We start from the raw sequence: 18,229 nt of genomic DNA on the forward strand, positions 1-18,229 counted from the left end.
CACCCAGCGGCTTCATGTAGATGTTAAACAGCAAGGGGGACAAGATGGAACCCTGAGGAACGCCACAGGTCAACGGCTGCGGCGTTGAACAGGAGTCCCCCAGTAACACCTTCTGAGTACGACCCTCCAGAAATGACCGGAGCCACTGCAGAGCAGTGCCTGCAAGGCGCCCCAGAAGAATACCGTGGTCGACGGTATCGAAGGCCGCTGAGAGGTCCAGGAGCACCAACAGGGACACACTCCCCCTGTCTAGCTCCCGGCGCAGATCATCCACTAAGGCGACCAAGACCGTCTCGGTACCATGTCCCGGTCTGAAACCAGACTGTGCCGGATCCAGATAATCCGTGTCTCTCAAGAATACCTGGAGTTGTGAGGCCACCACGCTTTCCATGACTTTGCCCAAGAAGGGAAGATTGGAAACAGGCTGAAAGTTGTCCAATTTAGTGGGGTCAAGTGATGGTTTCTTCAACAGCGGCTTTATAACAGCCTGTTTTAGGCTCGCTGGAATCTTGCCTTCCCGAAGGGAGGCATTAACCACCACCGTTACCCACTCGGCCAATCCCCCTCTGGCCTCCTTAAGAAGCCAGGATGGGCAGGGGTCTAGGATGGACGTGGTGGGTCTCATTCCTCCAAGTACCTTGTCCACATCCTCGGGTTTCACAAACTGAAACGAATCCAACAAAATCTGACAAGCAGGTGCTTGTGTCACATCCACAGAGACTGCATCTAATGTGGCGTCCAGCCCAGAACGGATCAAAGCGACTTTGTCTGCAAAGAACCGAGCAAATGCTTCACAGCGCGTTGCCGAGTTGTCAGGGCTCCCACCAGTGGGGGGAGTTAAAAGACCTCTGACAACCCGGAACAACTCCGCCGGACGGTTCTTTGCAGACGCAATAGTGGCCGCAAAGAAGGTTTTCTTTGCGGCTTTTATTGCCGCGGCATATGCCCTCAAAAAGGACACAAACCGTGCTCGGTTTGACTCGCTTGGGTCCGATCGCCACACGCTCTCTAGAACCCTCTTCCTTCGCTTCATCGCTGCCAGCTCCTCGGTGAACCAAGGGGCTGGTTTAGCTCGGTTACTTGAGAGGGGACGTTCCGGAGCGATCATGTCAATAGCCCTGGTCATCTCCCCATTCCAGAGAGCGACCAAGGCCTCGACATTGTCGCCTACCGCGGTGGCGGGAAACTCCCCAAGAGCCGTCAGGAATCCGTTCGGATCCATTAGCCTCCTGGGGCGGACCATCTTAATGGGTCCTCCACCCTTGCGGAGGTTAGGGGGCGCAGTGAGCCTAAATCTAATCAGGAAGTGGTCGGTCCACGGCAACGGAGAGATGGACAACTCCTCCACACCGCCACCCTGCTCCCATCCCTGGCAGAAAACCAAGTCCAATGTGTGTCCAGCACAGTGGGTGGGGCCAGTTATTTGTTGGGACAGCCCCATGGTTGCCATGGCGGACATGAAGTCCTGAGCTGCACCTGTGAGGGTTGCCTCAGCGTGGATGTTGAAGTCCCCCAGCACAAGAAGCCGTTGGGACTCCACCGCCAGGCTCGAGACCACCCCCGCTAGCTCAGGTAGGGAGACTGTAGTGCAGCGAGGTGGACGGTACACTAGCAGAATCCCTATTCTGTCCCGGTCACCCACCCTCAGGTGGACGCATTCGAAATTTGTGGTCTGCGGGATGGGGCTCCTGGTTAGATGGATGGTATCTCTATAGACCACTGCGACCCCGCCTCCCCGTCCTCCGGCTCTTGGTTGGTGTTGCACGGAGAACCCTGGAGGACAAAGCTGGGAGAGATTTACGCCCCCCGCTTCATCCAACCAGGTCTCCGTGATGCACGCCAGATCTGCCCGCTCCTCCAGGATTAAGTCCTGAATCCAAGTTGTTTTCCCGTTGACAGACCTGGCGTTCAACAACACCACCTTCAAGCCAGAGGGCCCACTCACCTGGTTACACCAAATTACCTTAGGAGACCTATTGGGAAAAATTAATTTGGAAAAACGGTCCGAATCAGGCCGAATTCGGGGTCTCCTTCTCCTGCATCTCCTCCTTCCCACCACGACCTCTATGGGGGCCCCTCGGCTAGTGGAACACCTCCCCCCCTCCATGCCGCAGTTATGAGCTATAAGAGTGCTTTCTCCTATGCTTGTTGTTAAATTTATTGGTTCTTGCCAGCATCCCCCCTCCCCCTCCTCCCCCCTCCCTACCACATTCTCAATCCCAGGCTCCGGACTACCTCCTCTCCCGCCCCCTCCACTACACCAGAGCAACATAAACAGTATCCAAAGGGGGGCGGGGGACCACATGGGTAGCAGCGATGCAGGTGGTAATATTGATATAGCTGGTTCTTAAAGTGCGAGGATTTCAGGAGCAGTCCGTCAATGAGCGAGGGTGATCGTAACTTTCTTAGCAGCAAAACACATTCAAGGCACATTAATAAGGTGCTAGGTCTAAAGTGCTCTACTTAGCGATATAAAGTCTACTTAGCGATATAAAGTGCGGCACAGAGGGACAGGGTAGGGGTGAAAGTGCTGGTGCAATCTAGCAGCAGAGGGCAGGCGCCTAGGTGTTCTAAATTGTTCTTATTGCAATGATAACAGATGACAAACAATGACTATCGGAAAGTGCTAGTTGATATTATACGATATTGACTAAATATTGCTATGACCCCAGTGAGACTCTAATGAGACTCTAGACGGTTGGTGAACCAGCGGATAGGCTTCCGGAGTTGATAACTCGGGGATGGGGCAGCGCAGATGGTTAGTCACACTTTGCTCAATAAGTAACAGCGAAGAAGCCTACTTCAAGATCTAATGGAAAGGCTACGCAGCCGTGGCCAGTTCGGAATGGCGCTACACAGTTCGAAGGGTCTACACAGTATTAGCACAAGGTCTACACAATATTATTAACAGGAGCAGGACGCAGGGAGCATACAACGCCCTTGTTGTTCCAGCTCCACTGGCTGCCGATCTGCTACCGGGCCCAATTTAAGGTGCTGGTGTTGGCCTACAAAGCCCTAAACGGTTCCGGCCCAAAATACCTTTCAGACCACATCTCGGCCTATGAGCCTACGAGGACCTTGAGATCGTCTGGGGTGGCCCTTCTCTCGATCCCGCCTGCCTCACAGGCACGTCTGGCGGGGACGAGAGAGAGGGCCTTCTCGGTGGTGGCTCCTCGGCTGTGGAACACCCTCCCTGTTGACATCAGACAGGCGCCCTCCCTCATGTCCTTCCGCAAGAGCCTGAAGACATGGCTTTTCGAGAAGGCATTTAATTAAGTGCTACAGTAACTGGAAATGACAACCGGAACAGAATACGACTACGAGACTGATTATGATTCTACGATAAGACGAAGCGGATCATTTTAGTGTAATTAGATGTTTGTGTAGTAGGGATATGTTGGTTACTGTCATGTTGACGCATTGTAAACTGTTTTTTATGTGTTGTACACCGCCGCGAGTCGCCCCAGGGCTGAGAGCGGCGGTTAATAAATGCATCAAATAAATAAATAAATAAATAAATTCTGGGCACCACAATTCAAGAGAGATATTGACAAGCTGGAATGTGTCCAGAGGAAGAGGGCGACTAAAATGATCAAGGGTCTGGAGAACAAGCCCTATGAGGAGCGGCTTAGGGAACTGGGCATGTTTAGCCTGAAGAAGAGAAGGCTGAGAGGAGATATGATAGCCATGTATAAATATGTGAGAGGAAGCCACAGGGAGGAGGAGGGAGCAAGCTTGTTTTCTGCTTCCTTGGAGACTAGGACGCGGAACAATGGCTTCAAACTACAAGAGAGGAGATTCCATCTGAACATTAGGAAGAATTTCCTGACTGTGAGAGCCGTTCAGCAGTGGAACTCTCTGCCCCGGAGTGTGGTGGAGGCTCCTTCTTTGGAAGCTTTTAAGCAGAGGCTGGATGGCCATTTGTCAGGGGTGATTTGAATGCAATATTCCTGCTTCTTGGCAGGGGGTTGGACTGGATGGCCCATGAGGTCTCTTCCAACTCTTTGATTCTATGATTCTATGAATTAAAGCCGTAATCCAGGTGTTGCTGAGGCACCTGCGGGACGCTCTCAGTTGGGCCAATACATTGGAGGGCAATAAGCGGGACTCAGAGCTGGCCGTACTCCCAGGAGACTGAAGAGCCCTCCCCGAAACTAGGAGGCAAAGTGGGCCCCGCAATCTGCAGTTATTGTGAGGAGAAAGCCATGGTACTTGTGGATGTGATCAATAAACTCTATAGTGAATTGGGGGACCATTTACCTGGTGGCACATGGTATACAATGTTCTGCTGGCACTACCCAGATGACAGTTTCGGTTTTTTGCAGGGGTTGCAGGGGATTCATTGAGGATCATTTATTTATTTAAAAAATAAATAAATGATCCTCAATGAAACTCAGGTTCTGAGTTGGGATGTGAGGAAGCGGGATCTAGGCAGGAAATGCTTTGCCCTCTTAGTTCATTCTGCGCTGACCATATTGTTACAAGTCTTCCTTTGCAAAGATTGGATGACACTCTGAACACACTGCAGTTCAAATAATCTCATGCAGGGAATCGTGGGCCACTCTCCCCTTTGCAGGGCTGGCTCTTTGTTGGGCAAGTGTTAAAGTACTTCTCAGCAGGCAGAGGCTCTTCTCCATAGGACCGCTCTTTCTCCCTTCTTCTCCTGCATTGGCTACAACACCAAGCTATTGTTCTTATTGTTCAGTGAGATATTTCTGTGCTCTGCTCCTGATATGATTTTCCTCTCATTTCTCTGGCAGGTAACCTCTGAATGAACCTTGAGAAGAACACTTCCCTTTGCCTTAGGTCAGGAATGAAATTACACAGCACTCACAAGAAATAAGGCGGAGAAATTATATTTCAAGGTGCATAGCTGTGTATTCAAGGAGGAAAGGGAGGATTGTGCTGTAAACAGTGGGGCTTGGTAATTTATTTATTCAAATGGACTAGAGCAATACAAAGACTGAGAAGAGGAAATCAGGAGAACATATCTGTGACCTTCTGGCATAATATTTGAATCATAAATGTAAAAGAATGGAAAATCTCAATTCCTTGTCAAAATTACACACAGGGGAGAAGCGACATAACTGTATGGAATGTGGGAAATGTTTCACAGGGAGAAGTTCTCTTACTACACATCAACGAACTCACACAGGAGAGAAGCCATATAAATGCATGGAATGTGGAAAGAGCTTCAGTCAGAGTGTACATCTGAGTATCCATCAAAGGACCCACACAGGGGAGAAGCCACATACATGCATGGAATGTGGAAAGAGCTTCAGTAATAGTGGACATCTGAGTATCCATCAAAGGACCCACACAGGGGAGAAGCCACATAAATGCATGGAATGTGGAAAGAGCTTCAGTCAGAGTGCACATCTGAGTATCCATCAAAGGACCCACACAGGGGAGAAGCCACATACATGCATGGAATGTGGAAAGAGCTTCAGTAAGAGTGGACATCTGAGTATCCACCAAAGGACCCACACAGGGGAGAAGCCACATACATGCATGGAATGTGGAAAGAGCTTCAGTGAAAGTGGGGCTCTACGTAAGCATCAAAGGATTCACACAGGAGAAAAGCCACATAAATGCATTGAATGTGGAAAGAGCTTCAGTCAGAGTGGATATCTGCGTACCCATCAAAGGACCCACACAGGGGAGAAGCCACATAAATGCATTGAATGTGGAAAGAGCTTCAGTCAGAGTGGATATCTGCGTCTCCATCAAAGGGCCCACACAGGGGAGAAACCACATAAATGCATGGAATGTGGAAAGAGCTTCAGTCAGAGTGTATATCTGCGTCTCCATCAAAGGACCCACACAGGGGAGAAGCCACATAAATGCATGGAATGTGGAAAGAGCTTCAGTCAGAGTGGATATCTGCATATCCATCAAAGAACCCACACAGGGGAGAAGCCACATAAATGCATGGAATGTGGAAAGAGCTTCAGTCAGAGTGGAGATCTGCGTACCCATCAAAGGATCCACACAGGGGAGAAGCCACATAAATGCATGGAATGTGGAAAGAGCTTCAGTCGGAGTTACAGTCTGCATATCCATCAAAGGAACCACACAGGGGAGTAGCTACATGTCATATATACTTGAGTATAAGCCGACTGAATTTAAGACCAGGCACCTAATTTAGCACAAAAGCTGAGAAAACTTATTGGCTTGAGTATAAGTTGAGGGTGGGAAATGCAGCAGCTACTGGTAAATTTCGAGAATAAAAATAGATAGCAATAAAATTACATTTATCTATAGGTTAAATGTTTCTGAATAATTGCATAAAATTGTAATTTAAGATAAGACTGTAACTCTGATTAAAACCTTCTTCAGTGTAAATGTGCTTATGTATCCCTCCAATAATAATAAATAAATTAATACAATAATTGTATTAATAATAATAAATAGAGAAAAATAATAAATAATGATAACACAATAAAATAATAAATGTAATAGTGATAGAGTAAAATAATAAATGATATAATAATAGAATACAATTTTAACTACAGTATACATTTTGGGGGAAATGCTGTGTGTATATGAATAATTAAAAGTGGGAAAGACTGACTTGGGAAGGGGGTGAGAAAGAAGGAAAGGAAACGGAGGAAAAGTTGGAATGGTTGGAGTGTTTGGAAAAAGTGGGGAAATGAGGTGGAAAGGGGGTCTCTGGAAAAGTAAGAGAGATTAGGGTGGGAAGGGGCAATAGGGGAAGGAGGAAAGATTGAGGTGGAACCTCGGAAACTTTGTTTACTAGGACGCAGTGGAGCCATGGCTTCAAACTACAAGAAAGGAGATTCCACCTGAACATGAGGAAGAACTTCCTGGCTGTGAGAGCCGTTCAGCAGTGGAACTCTCTGCCCCGGAGGGAGTGTGGTGGAAGCTCCTTCTTTGGAAGCTTTTAAACAGAGGCTGGATGGCCATCTGTCGGGGGTGCTTTGAATGCTATTTTCCTGTTTCTTGGCAGACTGGGGTGGCACTGGATGATGGCCCACGAGGTCTCTCCCAACTCAAGGATTCTATGAAACGAGATTGGGACCCACTAATAATTCACGAGTTATAATAATGAGGGGACATTTGTTTATTGTGGGTTTTAGGAATGAGTTTATTATATTTAGAAATGGAAGAGTGAATGGAATGTGCTCGGTCCTGAGTCCCCTTCGGGGTGAGCAGGGTGGAATATAAATATTTTAAATAAATAAAATAATAAATAAATATAGAATAGCATTTAAAGCGAGTGAATACAGATAAAAATCAGCGTGCGGTAAGAATTGTGTTGATTGGTTTTTCTCTTAGTTTTGTTCTTATTATTAAGTGTGTGCTGTTCAGTCTTTCACGTTTGTTAAGGATTCCTTTTTTTTAAATCCCAAAATTGTAATTTGTATAAACATGATTTTCTTTCTTGGCTTTGAATAAAAATTATTTTGAAAAAACAGAGTGTGATGTGGCAGCCACAAAGGCCAATGTGATCCCAGGCTGTGCCAATAGGCTATTATTATTATTATTAAACTTTATTTGTACCTCACTAGCATCTCTCGAAGGACTCAATGCGGCTTACAAAGGCCAAGACCTCAACACACAATATAACAATACAAACCTAAGCAAATTAAAACAATTAAAGCAAAATAAACAACAGGCAATAAACAATACACTAAAACACAATAAAACTGGGCCGGGCCAGAGTAATGGGTACAAGATTAAAAGTGCTGATGTGACAGGTGGTATCTAAGGCTTATAGGGCACGTGCAGTGTGCGGTGTGCAGCAATCATTAGTTCTAGTGACAACTCGACTCCCCCGAGAACTTTGACAGGCACCAAAGGGTGGTAGTAATTGGTGACTTCAACAGCCATAGCCACGTATCGGGCTATGCCCAAGAGGACAAAAATGGAGAGGCTGTCCTCTCCTGGTCTGAACTACACAAACTATCACTCATCCATGATAGTAAGCTCCCACCATCCTACAACAGCGGGAGATGGCACCGAGGTTATAACCCAGACCTCTTATTTGTGAGCGACAGCATCGTACAGCAATGCACCAAATCAGTGGGACCACCAATTCCAAACACACAGCACCGACCAATAGTATGCCAACTGTTCCCAACTATAAGGCCTCAGGAAGTTCGATTTAAACGAAGATTCAACTTCAGAAAGGCAGATTGGACTACATTCTCCGACATGTTAGATGACATGATCACATCGGTCACGCCAATCCCCGAGGAATATGAGCATTTTATTGAAATCGTGAAAACCTGCTCACGGTCCTCGATACCGAGAGGCTGCAGAACCCACTACCTCCAGGGCATCACTCCTGAAACAGCTGCCTTGTTGGAAAACTATTACAGGCTCCACAACGAAGACCCATTTAGTGAGCAAACCCATCAGGCAGCGCAGAGCATTGTGTCCTCCATCTCTGAAGCCAAGAAAGAACAGTGGATCAAGCTGATCACAGAGGTCGACATGGGCAGGAGCAGCCAGAAGGCGTGGAGGCTGCTGAGACGGTTGAGCAACAACCCCTCACAAACTAATACCCATGCCAACATAAAGGCAGATCAGATAGCACACCAACTCTTGAAGAACGGGAAACCCAACCTTGCCACCAAAGTAGGAAAGAAACCAATAGCCAGACAACCAGAGATTGAGAACAACAACCTCCATGAACCCTTTACATCTACTGAATTGGACATGGCTCTCAATAAATGTAAGAATGGCAAAGCAGCTGGCTTGGATGATCTACGGATGGAACAAATCAAGAACTTTGGCCCAAAAGCAAGGCGCTGGCTGCTGGAGCTGATGAACAACTGCACTGCATCCTGCCAGATCCCCAAAATCTGGAGGAAAGCAAGAGTCATCGCCATCTTGAAGCCAGGCAAAGACCGCACTGACCCAAAAAGCTACAGACCAATCTCCCTGTTGTGCCACCTCTACAAAGTTCTGGAGAGACTTATTTTGCATAGAATTATGGAAAAAAATAGACCCATGTCTGATTCCACTGCAAGCTGGCTTCAGAAAAGGCAAAAGCTGCACATCGCAAGTGCTGAACCTGACTCAGCACATAGAAGATCACTTTGAAAGGCAGCAGATCACAGGATCTGTCTTCATAGATCTGTCAGCAGCCTGTGATACTGTGAACCACCGCTGCCTCCTCCTGAGAAAAATGTATAATATCACAAAGGACGACCACCTCACCCGCCTCATAGGAAACCTGCTACAAAACAGGAGCTTCTTTGTTGAGTTCCAGGGCCAGAGAAGCAGGTGGCGGAAACAGAAGAACGGCCTGCCTCAGGGGAGCGTGCTCGCTCCATCCATGTTCAACATCTACACAAGTGACCAGCCACTGCCAGAAGGGACACCCTCACCAAAGTTCTTAGACAGGCCCCTACATTGGCAGTCTTCAGAAAGAACTTAAAGACCTGGCTTTTCTGATGCGCCTTCCCAGATTAGGAAATCTCCATTACCAAGTCCCAGAAGCACTTTACTAGAACTAATTTATTTCTCGTGTCAGGGCAGCCAGTAAAAAAAATTACAAAACATTAACGAATCGATTTCCGAAACAATAACGAATCGATTCGTTAATGGCGGACGCGACCGCGAAATACGCTAAAAAACCTCCAAAAACTTCTGAATCTTCCCTCTCGCTCTGCTGTTGACTGTTGGTGTGATATTATAATTTTTTTTTCACTAATTAAACAAAAAACTTGCCCCAGACATGTGGAAATAATAACGAAACGACCTCAGAACAATAACGAAACGAATACAATAACGAAATACGAAGCATTTACAAAACGTGTTTAAAAATTCGTTTTTTAAAAAAATTGCTCCAGAATGGTTCGTTATCATTTTGTAATTGAAAAAATTAACAAATTAACGAATTACGAATCAACAAAACGAAACCGCCAGCCCTAATAGCCATGTATAAATATGTGAGAGGAAGCCACAGGGAGGAGGAGGGAGCAAGCTTCCTTTCTGCTTCCCTGGAGACTAGGACGCAAGGGAGCCATGGCTTCAAACTACAAGAGAGGAGATTCCATCTGAACACGAGGAAGAACTTCCTGACTGTGAGAGCCGTTCAGCAGTGGAACTCTCTGCCCCGGAGGGAATGTGGTGGAGGCTCCTTCTTTGGAAGCTTTTAAGCAGAGGCTGGATGGCCATCTGTCAGAGGTGATTTGAATGCAATATTCCTGCTTCTTGACAGGGGGATGGACTGGATGGCCCATGAGGTCTCTTCCAACTCTTTGATTCTAGGATTCTATGACACCTCCAAGGTCATGTGGCCAGCATGACTGCACAGAGCGCTGTTACTTTCCCACCGGAGTGGTACCTATTGATCTACTCACATTTGCATGTTTTCGAACTGCTAGGTTGGCAGAAGCTAGGGCTGACAGTGGAAGCTCACGCCACTCCCCAGAATGGAACCTGCAACCTTTCAGTCAACAAGCTCAGCAGCTCAGCGCTTTAATCCACTGCGCCGCCGGGGGCTCCAATTTAATTTAACTAATTTTTTTAATGGTGCTGTAAATTAGTTTTAAAAAATTAACTAATTTACAACACCATTAAAAAAAATCTCCAGCAATGTGCAAAAGAATGAGGAAGTACCCCATCAGTGTCACAAGTGGATGGTGAAGCGACTGTGCTGTCACACCCAGGCACTATAAAGTTATTATTATTATTATTATTATTATTATTATTATTATTATTTAACTTTATTTGTACCCCGCTAACAACAGCATAACAATACAACAATAAAACTCATAAAGCAAAGTAATAAACATTAAAGCAATAACAATAAAACATCAAAACAATACATCATGACACATTTAAAACTAAGGGCCGGGCCAAATGCAATGAATAAATTAAAAGTGCTGGACATGTAAGGATTTTAGGGTAGGTGCGATGTGCCGGCAATCTTAAATCTCTGGTAAAGTGCATTTGGGACATGATGCTGGGAGAGTCATAGAATCATAGAATCATAGAATCCTAGAGTTGGAAGAGACCTCCTGGGCCATCATCCAGTCCAACCCCATTCTGCCAAGAAGCAGGAATATTGCATTCAAATCACCCCTGACAGATGGCCATCCAGCCTCTGTTTCAAAGCTTCCAAAGAAGGAGCCTCCACTACACTCTGGGGCAGAGAGTTCCACTGCTGAACGGCTCTCACAGTCAAGAAGTTCTTCCTCATGTTCAGATGGAATCTCCTCTCTTGTAGTTTGAATCCATTGTTCCCTTGCATCCTAGTCTCCAGGGAAGCAGAAAACAAACTTCCTCCCTCCTCCCTGTGGCTTCCTCTCACAGATTTATACATGGCCATCATCATATCTCCTCTCAGCCTTCTCTTCTTCAGGCTAAACATGCCCAGCTCCTTAAGCCGCTCCTCATGGGGCTTGTTCTCCAGACCCTTGATCCTTTTAGTCACCCTTCTCTGGACACATTCCAGCTTAGAGTCAATATCTCTCTTGAATTGTGGTGCCCAGAATTGGACACAATATTCCAGGTGTGGTCTAACCAAAGCAGAATAGAGCATGGGGAGCATGACTTCCCTAGATCTAGACACTAGGCTCCTCTTGATGCCTGAGGCCAAAATCCCATTGGCTTTTTTTGCCGCCACATCACATTGTTGGCTCATGTTTAACTTGTTGTCCACGAGGACTCCCAGATCTTTTTCACACGTCCTGCTCTCGAGCCAGGCGTCCCCCATTCTGTATCTTCGCATTTCGTTTTTTCTGCCAAAGTGGAGTATCTTGCATTTGTCACTGTTGAACTTCATTTTGTTAGTTTTGGCCCATCATCTCTCTAATCTGTCAAGATCCCTTTGAGTTCTGCTCCTGTCCTCTGGACTATTGGCTCTCCCTCCCAATTTGGTGTCGTCTGCAAACTTGATGATCATGCCTTCCAACCCTTCATCCTATTCTGGAAAGGCACACTGGAACATCCACGTCTTCAAGCTCTTCCTAAAGACTGCCAACGTTGGGGTTTGTCTGATGTCCTTGGGGAGAGAGTGCCAGAGTCGGGGGGCTACCACAGAGAAGGCGCTGTCCCTCGTCCCCACCAAACGCGCTTGCGACGCAGGTGGGATCGTGAGCAGGGCCTCTCCAGATGAACGGAGGGATCGTGTTAGTTTACATACGGAGATGCGGTCACGCAGGTAGGCGGGTCCCAAACCGTTTCGGGCTTTGTTAAAACTAAGATGTGCTTCTCTCTCTATCTGGGTGAACTGCAGGTGCCTTACTTAGAAGCTTACGATTCCCATCAACTGAGGCCACTCCAGGTTTGAACATCAAACAGCATATTTATTTTTCAAAGTCCTTGGCAGACTTGGCACAGCTTGTCGAAGTTACAAACAAAACAGTCAATTTGTGAAACCATGGAGATGTTCTTTCCTTTCCTTTCCCTTCAGCTGCTGAGTTAATTTCCCCCCAAATGGTAGAAAAATCCTGGGATTTTTTACCCTAACCCTGAGCTGCTATTTTTAGAAAGAGCAGGTCTTTCCCTCTCTAAGCTCAAGGTTAGTTTGGGGATGAAGTAATGGAGCCTCTCCCAATGGCAGAGAAATCCGGGGATATTCCCTGCCCCAGCGCTGAGCTGCTATCTTTAGAAAGAGCAGGCCTTCCCCTCTCTGAGCCCAGCACCAGCTTCAAAGGCAAGAGGGTAGCCGTACTCACGATGGCCTGTCCGAGCTGCCTAGCTTGACCACCAGCACATCTGAGGCTTTTTCTAAACTGAAGAAGGCAGGAGAGCTTCTCCAAAATGGAGATCTCATCCCCAGGAAAAAGGGCGGTCTCTGGACCAAAGAGATACTTTTTTAAGCCAATGGCTGCAAAAGGCTTTGCAATCTGGCTTTCAGCCCCTGTTAATGGTTAACTTTTTAGGGTGCTGCTGAGACTGTAGCAACCCTGGGGGAAATGCAAAGGGATGCTATTTCATGCAACTAAGGGGCAATGCAAACCAAGCTGCTGGAAGACGGAACAGCGACAGCTCCCCCGGTGGCCAGAAACCAAGCATACCTCCATGAAGCTGGAATGTTACAGAGCCTCTGTGTGTCTGTCTAGACATGTTGTGTGTCTAATTGGCATTGAATGTTTGCCATGTAGATGTGCCTTGTAATCCGCCCCGAGTCCCCTGCGGGGTGAGAAAGGCAGAATGTAAATACTGCAAATAAATAAATTTCCCGGGGGGGGGGGGGGGGGAGAGAGTTCCAAAGCTGGGGGGGGGGCACCACCGAGAAGGAAGGCCCTCTGCCTCGTCCCCACCAGCCACACTTGAGAAAGAGGTGGGAACGAGACAAGGGCCTCCCCAGAAGATCTTAGAGATCTGTGGGCTCATAAGGGAAGATGCGGTCACGAAGTGGTGGAAGGCCCTCTGCCTCGTCCCCACCAGTCATGCTTGAGACGGAGGTGGGAACGAGAGAAGGGCCTCCCCAGAAGGTCTTAGAGATCATGTAGGCCCGTAAGGGAAGACAGGCAGGTCCCGAACCGTGTAGGGCTTCCTAGGTGATAACCCACACCTTGAATTGAGACCGGAAACTTATCGGCAGCCAGTGGAGCTGTTTGCACAACAGTATTCTCCCCAAAGACTAATGCAAGGGATGAGGAAAATTTACTTTTATGGACTGCCATTTGTATTTGTATTTCTCTAGTCAATGCTCCCTGCTCCCCCTTTAAAGGTGACTGTCTACCTACCTACCTACCTACCTACCTAAGTATTTATGTATCTACCTACCAACTGATTTTTCTAACTACCTTTCTACCTATGTATCTATCTACCTACCTAAGTATCTGTCTATTAACCTATGCATTTATGTATCTACCTACCGATTTTTCTACCTATGTATCTATCTACCTATCTGTATCTGTCTATCAAACTATCTATGTATTTTTGTATCTACCTACCTACCTACCTACCTACCTTGCTCTACTCTGAACTTAAGAACGGAAAACGGAATGTTGGTGGACAGGAAAAGAGATTGAAAGATGGGCTCAAAGCCAACCTTAAAAACTCTGGCATAGACACTGAGAACTGGGAAGCCCTGGCCCTTGAGCGCTCCAGCTGGAGGGCAGCTGTGACCAGCAGTGCTGCAGAATTTGAGGAGGCACGAGTGGAGGGAGAAAGAGAGAAATGTGCCAGGAGGAAAGCGCGTCAAGCCAACCCCGACCGGGACCGCCTTCCACCTGGAAACCAATGCCCTCACTGCGGAAGAAGATGCAGAGCAAGAATAGGGCTCCACAGCCACATACGGACCCACAGGGAAATCCATAATGGAAGACCATCTTACTCGTCCAACAAGGGATCGCCTAAACCTACCTACCTACCTATTTTTCTACCCATCTACCTACCTTTCTACCTATGTATCTACCTACCTACCTATGTATCTATCAGCCTACCTATGCATGTATGTATCTACCTAGCTATTTTCCCACCTACCTGTCTATCTATGACTGTCAACTGGCTGAGAAAGGTGGTATACAAATACAGTAAATAAATAAATAAATAAATAAATAATACCTACCTATGTATCTGTCTATATATCAGCCTACCTATGTATTTATGTATCTACCTATTTATTTTTCTACTTACCTACTTACCTGTCTATCTACCTGTCTACCTATGTATCTATCTACCTACCTATGTATCTATCAGCCTACCTATGTGTTTATGTATCTACCTACCTACCTACCTACCTACCTACCTACCTATGTATCTATTTACCTACCTGTCTACTTATGTATCTACCTACCTACCTGTCTACCTATGTATCTATTTACCTACCTGTCTACCTATGTATCTACCTACCTGCCTAGGTATCTATCAGCCTACCTATGTATTTATGTATGTACCTACCTATTTTTCTACCTACCTACCTACCTATGTATCTATTTACCTACCTGTCTACCTATGTATCTATCTACCTACCTATGTATCTATCAGCCTACCTATGTATTTATGTATCTACCTCCCTATTTTTCTACCTACCTACCTACCTATGTATCTATTTACCTACCTGTCTACCTATGTATCTATCTACCTGCCTAGGTATCTATCAGCCTACCTATGTATTTATGTATGTACCTACCTATTTTTCTACCTACCTACCTACCTATGTATCTATTTATCTACCTGTCTACCTATGTATCTATCTACCTACCTATGTATCTATCAGCCTACCTAGGTATTTATGTATCTACCTCCCTATTTTTCTACCTACCTACCTACCTACCTACCTACCTACCTACGTATCTATTTACCTACCTGTCTACCTATGTATCTATCTACCTACCTATGTATCTATCAGCCTACCTATGTATTTATGTATCTACCTAACTACTTTTCTACCTATCTACCTACCTGTCTATGTATCTGTCTATCTATGTATCTATCAACCAATGTATTTGTGTATCTACCTACATATCTGTCTACCTGTCTGTCTATGTATCTATCTACCTACCTATGTATCAATCTCTCTCTCATTGTTGTAGGTTTTTCCAGGCTATATGGCCATGTTCTAGAGGCATTTTCTCCTGACGTTTCGCCTGCATCTATGGCAGGCTTCCTCAGAGGAAGTGAGGTCTGTTGGAACTAGGAAAAAGGGTTTATATATCTGCAGAATGATGTCCAAGGTGGGACAAAGGGCTCTTGTCTGCTGGAGCTAGGTGGGAATGTTTCAACTGACCACCTTGATTAGCATTTGATGGCCTGGCAGTGCCTGGAGGTGATTATATGTCCCTGATTGTTTCCTGATAGTTTCCTCCTTTCTGTTGAAATTGTCCACCTGCTTCTTGTGGGTGTCAATGGCTTCTCTGTGTAGTCTGACATGGTGGTTGGGAGAGTGGTCCAGCATTTTTGTGTTCTCAAATAACAATACGCTGTGTCCAGGTTGGTTCCTCAGGTGCTCTGCTCTGGCTGACTTCTCTGGTTGACTGATTAAATGTCCTTTGAGCAGTATCTGTCCCCTTGGAGTGCCTCTGGTGTTGCTGCAAGAAGGTCCTCCATGGTGCATCATGTGGCAGGGCTCAGGTTGCATTGCAGCAGGTGGTCAGTGGTTTGCTCTTCTCCCCACTCGCATGTGGAGGATTCCACTTTGTGGCCCCATTTCTTAAGATTAGCGCTGCATCTCGTGGGGCCAGAGCGCAGTCTGTTCAGCGCCTTCCAAGTCGCCCAGTCCTCTGTGTGCCCAGGGGGGAGTTTGGTATCAGCCATGGGTTGAGGTTCTGGCTTTGAGCCTGCCACTTTTGGACTCTCGCTTGCTGAGGTGTTCCAGCGAGTGTCTCTGTTGATCTTAGAAAACTATGTCTAGATTTAAGTTGTTGACCTGCTGGCTGATACCCAAACAGGGGATGAGCTGGAGATGTCTCTGCCTTGGTCCTTTCACTATTGGCTGCTCCTTCCCAGCGGATGTCAGGTGGTGCAATACCGGCTAAGCAGTGCAATTTCTCTAGTGGTGTAGGGCGCAGACACCCCGTGATAATGCGCCATGTCTCATGAAGAGCCACATCCACTCTTTTAGCGTGGTGAGATGTGTTCCACACTGGGCATGCGTACTCAGCAGCGGAGTAGCACAGCGCAAGGGCAGATGTCTTCACTGTGTCTGGTTGTGATCCCCAGGTTGTGCCCATCAGCTTTCGTATGATATTGTTTCTGGCACCCACTTTCTGCTTGATGTTCAGGCAGTGCTTCTTGTCGGTCAGAGCACGGTCCAGAGTGACATCTCCCAGGTATTTGGGTGTGCTGCAATGCAGAGTCTCTCTCTTTCTATCTGTGTGTGTTCTACCTGTTCTCACTCTGCACACCTGCCTCTCCCCCCCCCCCGTGGATGCTCCTCCCCCTCCCAGACTTTGCCTTGAGATGAGCGGGGGGGGGGGGCTCCGCTTCCCAGAGAGGCGCGAGGGGGGGGTGCTGGGGGGGTGACGCACATCCTGGGAGGAGGGCAGAAGGGGGGGCTGCGGAAGAGAGAGAGAGAGAGAGAGAGAAGCCTTCGGAGAGGAAGGAGGTAAAGGGAGTGCTGGGGCGGGGGGTGGGTGGGAGGGGCCCCCTCTCCCCCTCCTTCCTTCCCCCAGCCCCGCCCCCTTCTGCCCAGGAGCAGGGAAACCCCCTTCCAAGCCCCCCCCCCCGACAGATGTCCGCTCAGCCTCAAAGCCCCCCGAGAAGGAAGGAAGGAAGGAGGAGCCCCTCGGGAAGCAGGGCAGAGGTCCTTCGGGAGCAGGAGGAAGAGCAACAGCATCAGCAGCATCAGCATCATCATCACCGTTTTCCTTATCTAGTATAACATACATATATATTAGTATATTTGTTAAGAAGGAGGAGGATCATCATCATCATAGAATCCTAGAGTGGGAAGAGACCTCCTGGGTCATCATCCAGCCCAACCCCATTCTGCCAAGAAGCAGGAATATTGCATTCCAATCACCCCTGACAGATGGCCATCCAACCTCTGTTTAAAAGCTTCCAAAGAAGGAGCCTCCACCACACTCTGGGGCAGAGAGTTCCACTGCTGAACGGCTCTCCTTACAGTCAGGAAGTCCTTCCTCATGTTCAGATGGAATCTCCTCTCTTGTAGTTTGAAGCCATTGTTCCATTGCGTCATAGTCTCCAAGGAAGCAGAAAACAAGCTTGCTCCCTCCTCCTCCCTGTGGCTTCCTCTCACATATTTATACATGGCTATCATATCCCCTCTCAGCCTTCTCTTCTTCAGGCTAAACATGCCCAGCTCCTTAAGCCGCTCCTCATAGGGCTTGTTCTCCAGACCCTTGATCTGCTCCCTCCTCCCTGTGGCTTCCTCTCACATATTTATCCATGGCTCTCATCATATCTCCTCTCAGCCTTCTCTTCTTCAGGCTAAACATGCCCAGCTCCTTAAGCCGCTCCTCATAGGGCTTGTTCTCCAGACCCTTGATCTGCTCCCTCCTCCCTGTGGCTTCCTCTCACATATTTATCCATGGCCCTCACCATGCCTCCTCTCAGCCTTCTCTTCTTCAGGCTAAACATGCCCCGCTCCTTAAGCCGCTCCTCATAGGGCTTGTTCTCCAGACCCTTGATCCTTTGAGTCACCCTCCTCTGGACACATTCCAGCTTAGAGTCAAAATCTCTCTTGAATTGTGGTGCCCAGAATTGGACACAATATTCCAGGTGTGGTCTAACCAAGGCGGAATAGCGCATGGGGAGCATGACTTCCCTAGATCTAGACACGAGGCTCCTCTTGATGCAGGCCAAAATCCCATTGGCTTTTTTTGCCGCCACA

At 47.3% G+C, this 18,229-nt stretch overlaps 2 protein-coding genes across 22 annotated transcripts in view; one reads left to right on the forward strand and one right to left on the reverse strand.

Annotated features, from left to right (window-relative positions):
* Window positions 1-18,229, reverse strand: part of LOC132766262 (zinc finger protein 135-like) — a 457,616-nt gene that overhangs the window by 323,533 nt on the left and 115,854 nt on the right. The window lies entirely within an intron of this gene.
* The window catches only part of LOC132766369 (zinc finger protein ZFP2-like), a 252,056-nt gene that overhangs the window by 223,810 nt on the left and 10,017 nt on the right, over window positions 1-18,229 (forward strand). For 19 of the 21 annotated variants that reach the window (XM_067464954.1, XM_067464953.1, XM_067464949.1 and 16 more), the window contains one exon: window positions 4,761-6,644. The exons of 1 other annotated variant lie outside the window; for it this stretch is intronic. In XM_067464954.1, the coding sequence (XP_067321055.1) occupies window positions 5,035-6,087 (1,053 nt within the window). In that variant the 5' untranslated portion in view covers window positions 4,761-5,034 and the 3' untranslated portion in view covers window positions 6,088-6,644. Of the gene's footprint in view, window positions 1-4,760; window positions 6,645-16,920; window positions 16,982-18,229 lie in introns of those variants that run through there. One more of the 21 variants, XM_067464967.1, reaches the window with a different exon arrangement.

Source organism: Anolis sagrei, chromosome 2 (genome assembly GCF_037176765.1).
Source record: "Anolis sagrei isolate rAnoSag1 chromosome 2, rAnoSag1.mat, whole genome shotgun sequence".
Lineage (NCBI taxonomy): Eukaryota > Metazoa > Chordata > Lepidosauria > Squamata > Dactyloidae > Anolis > Anolis sagrei.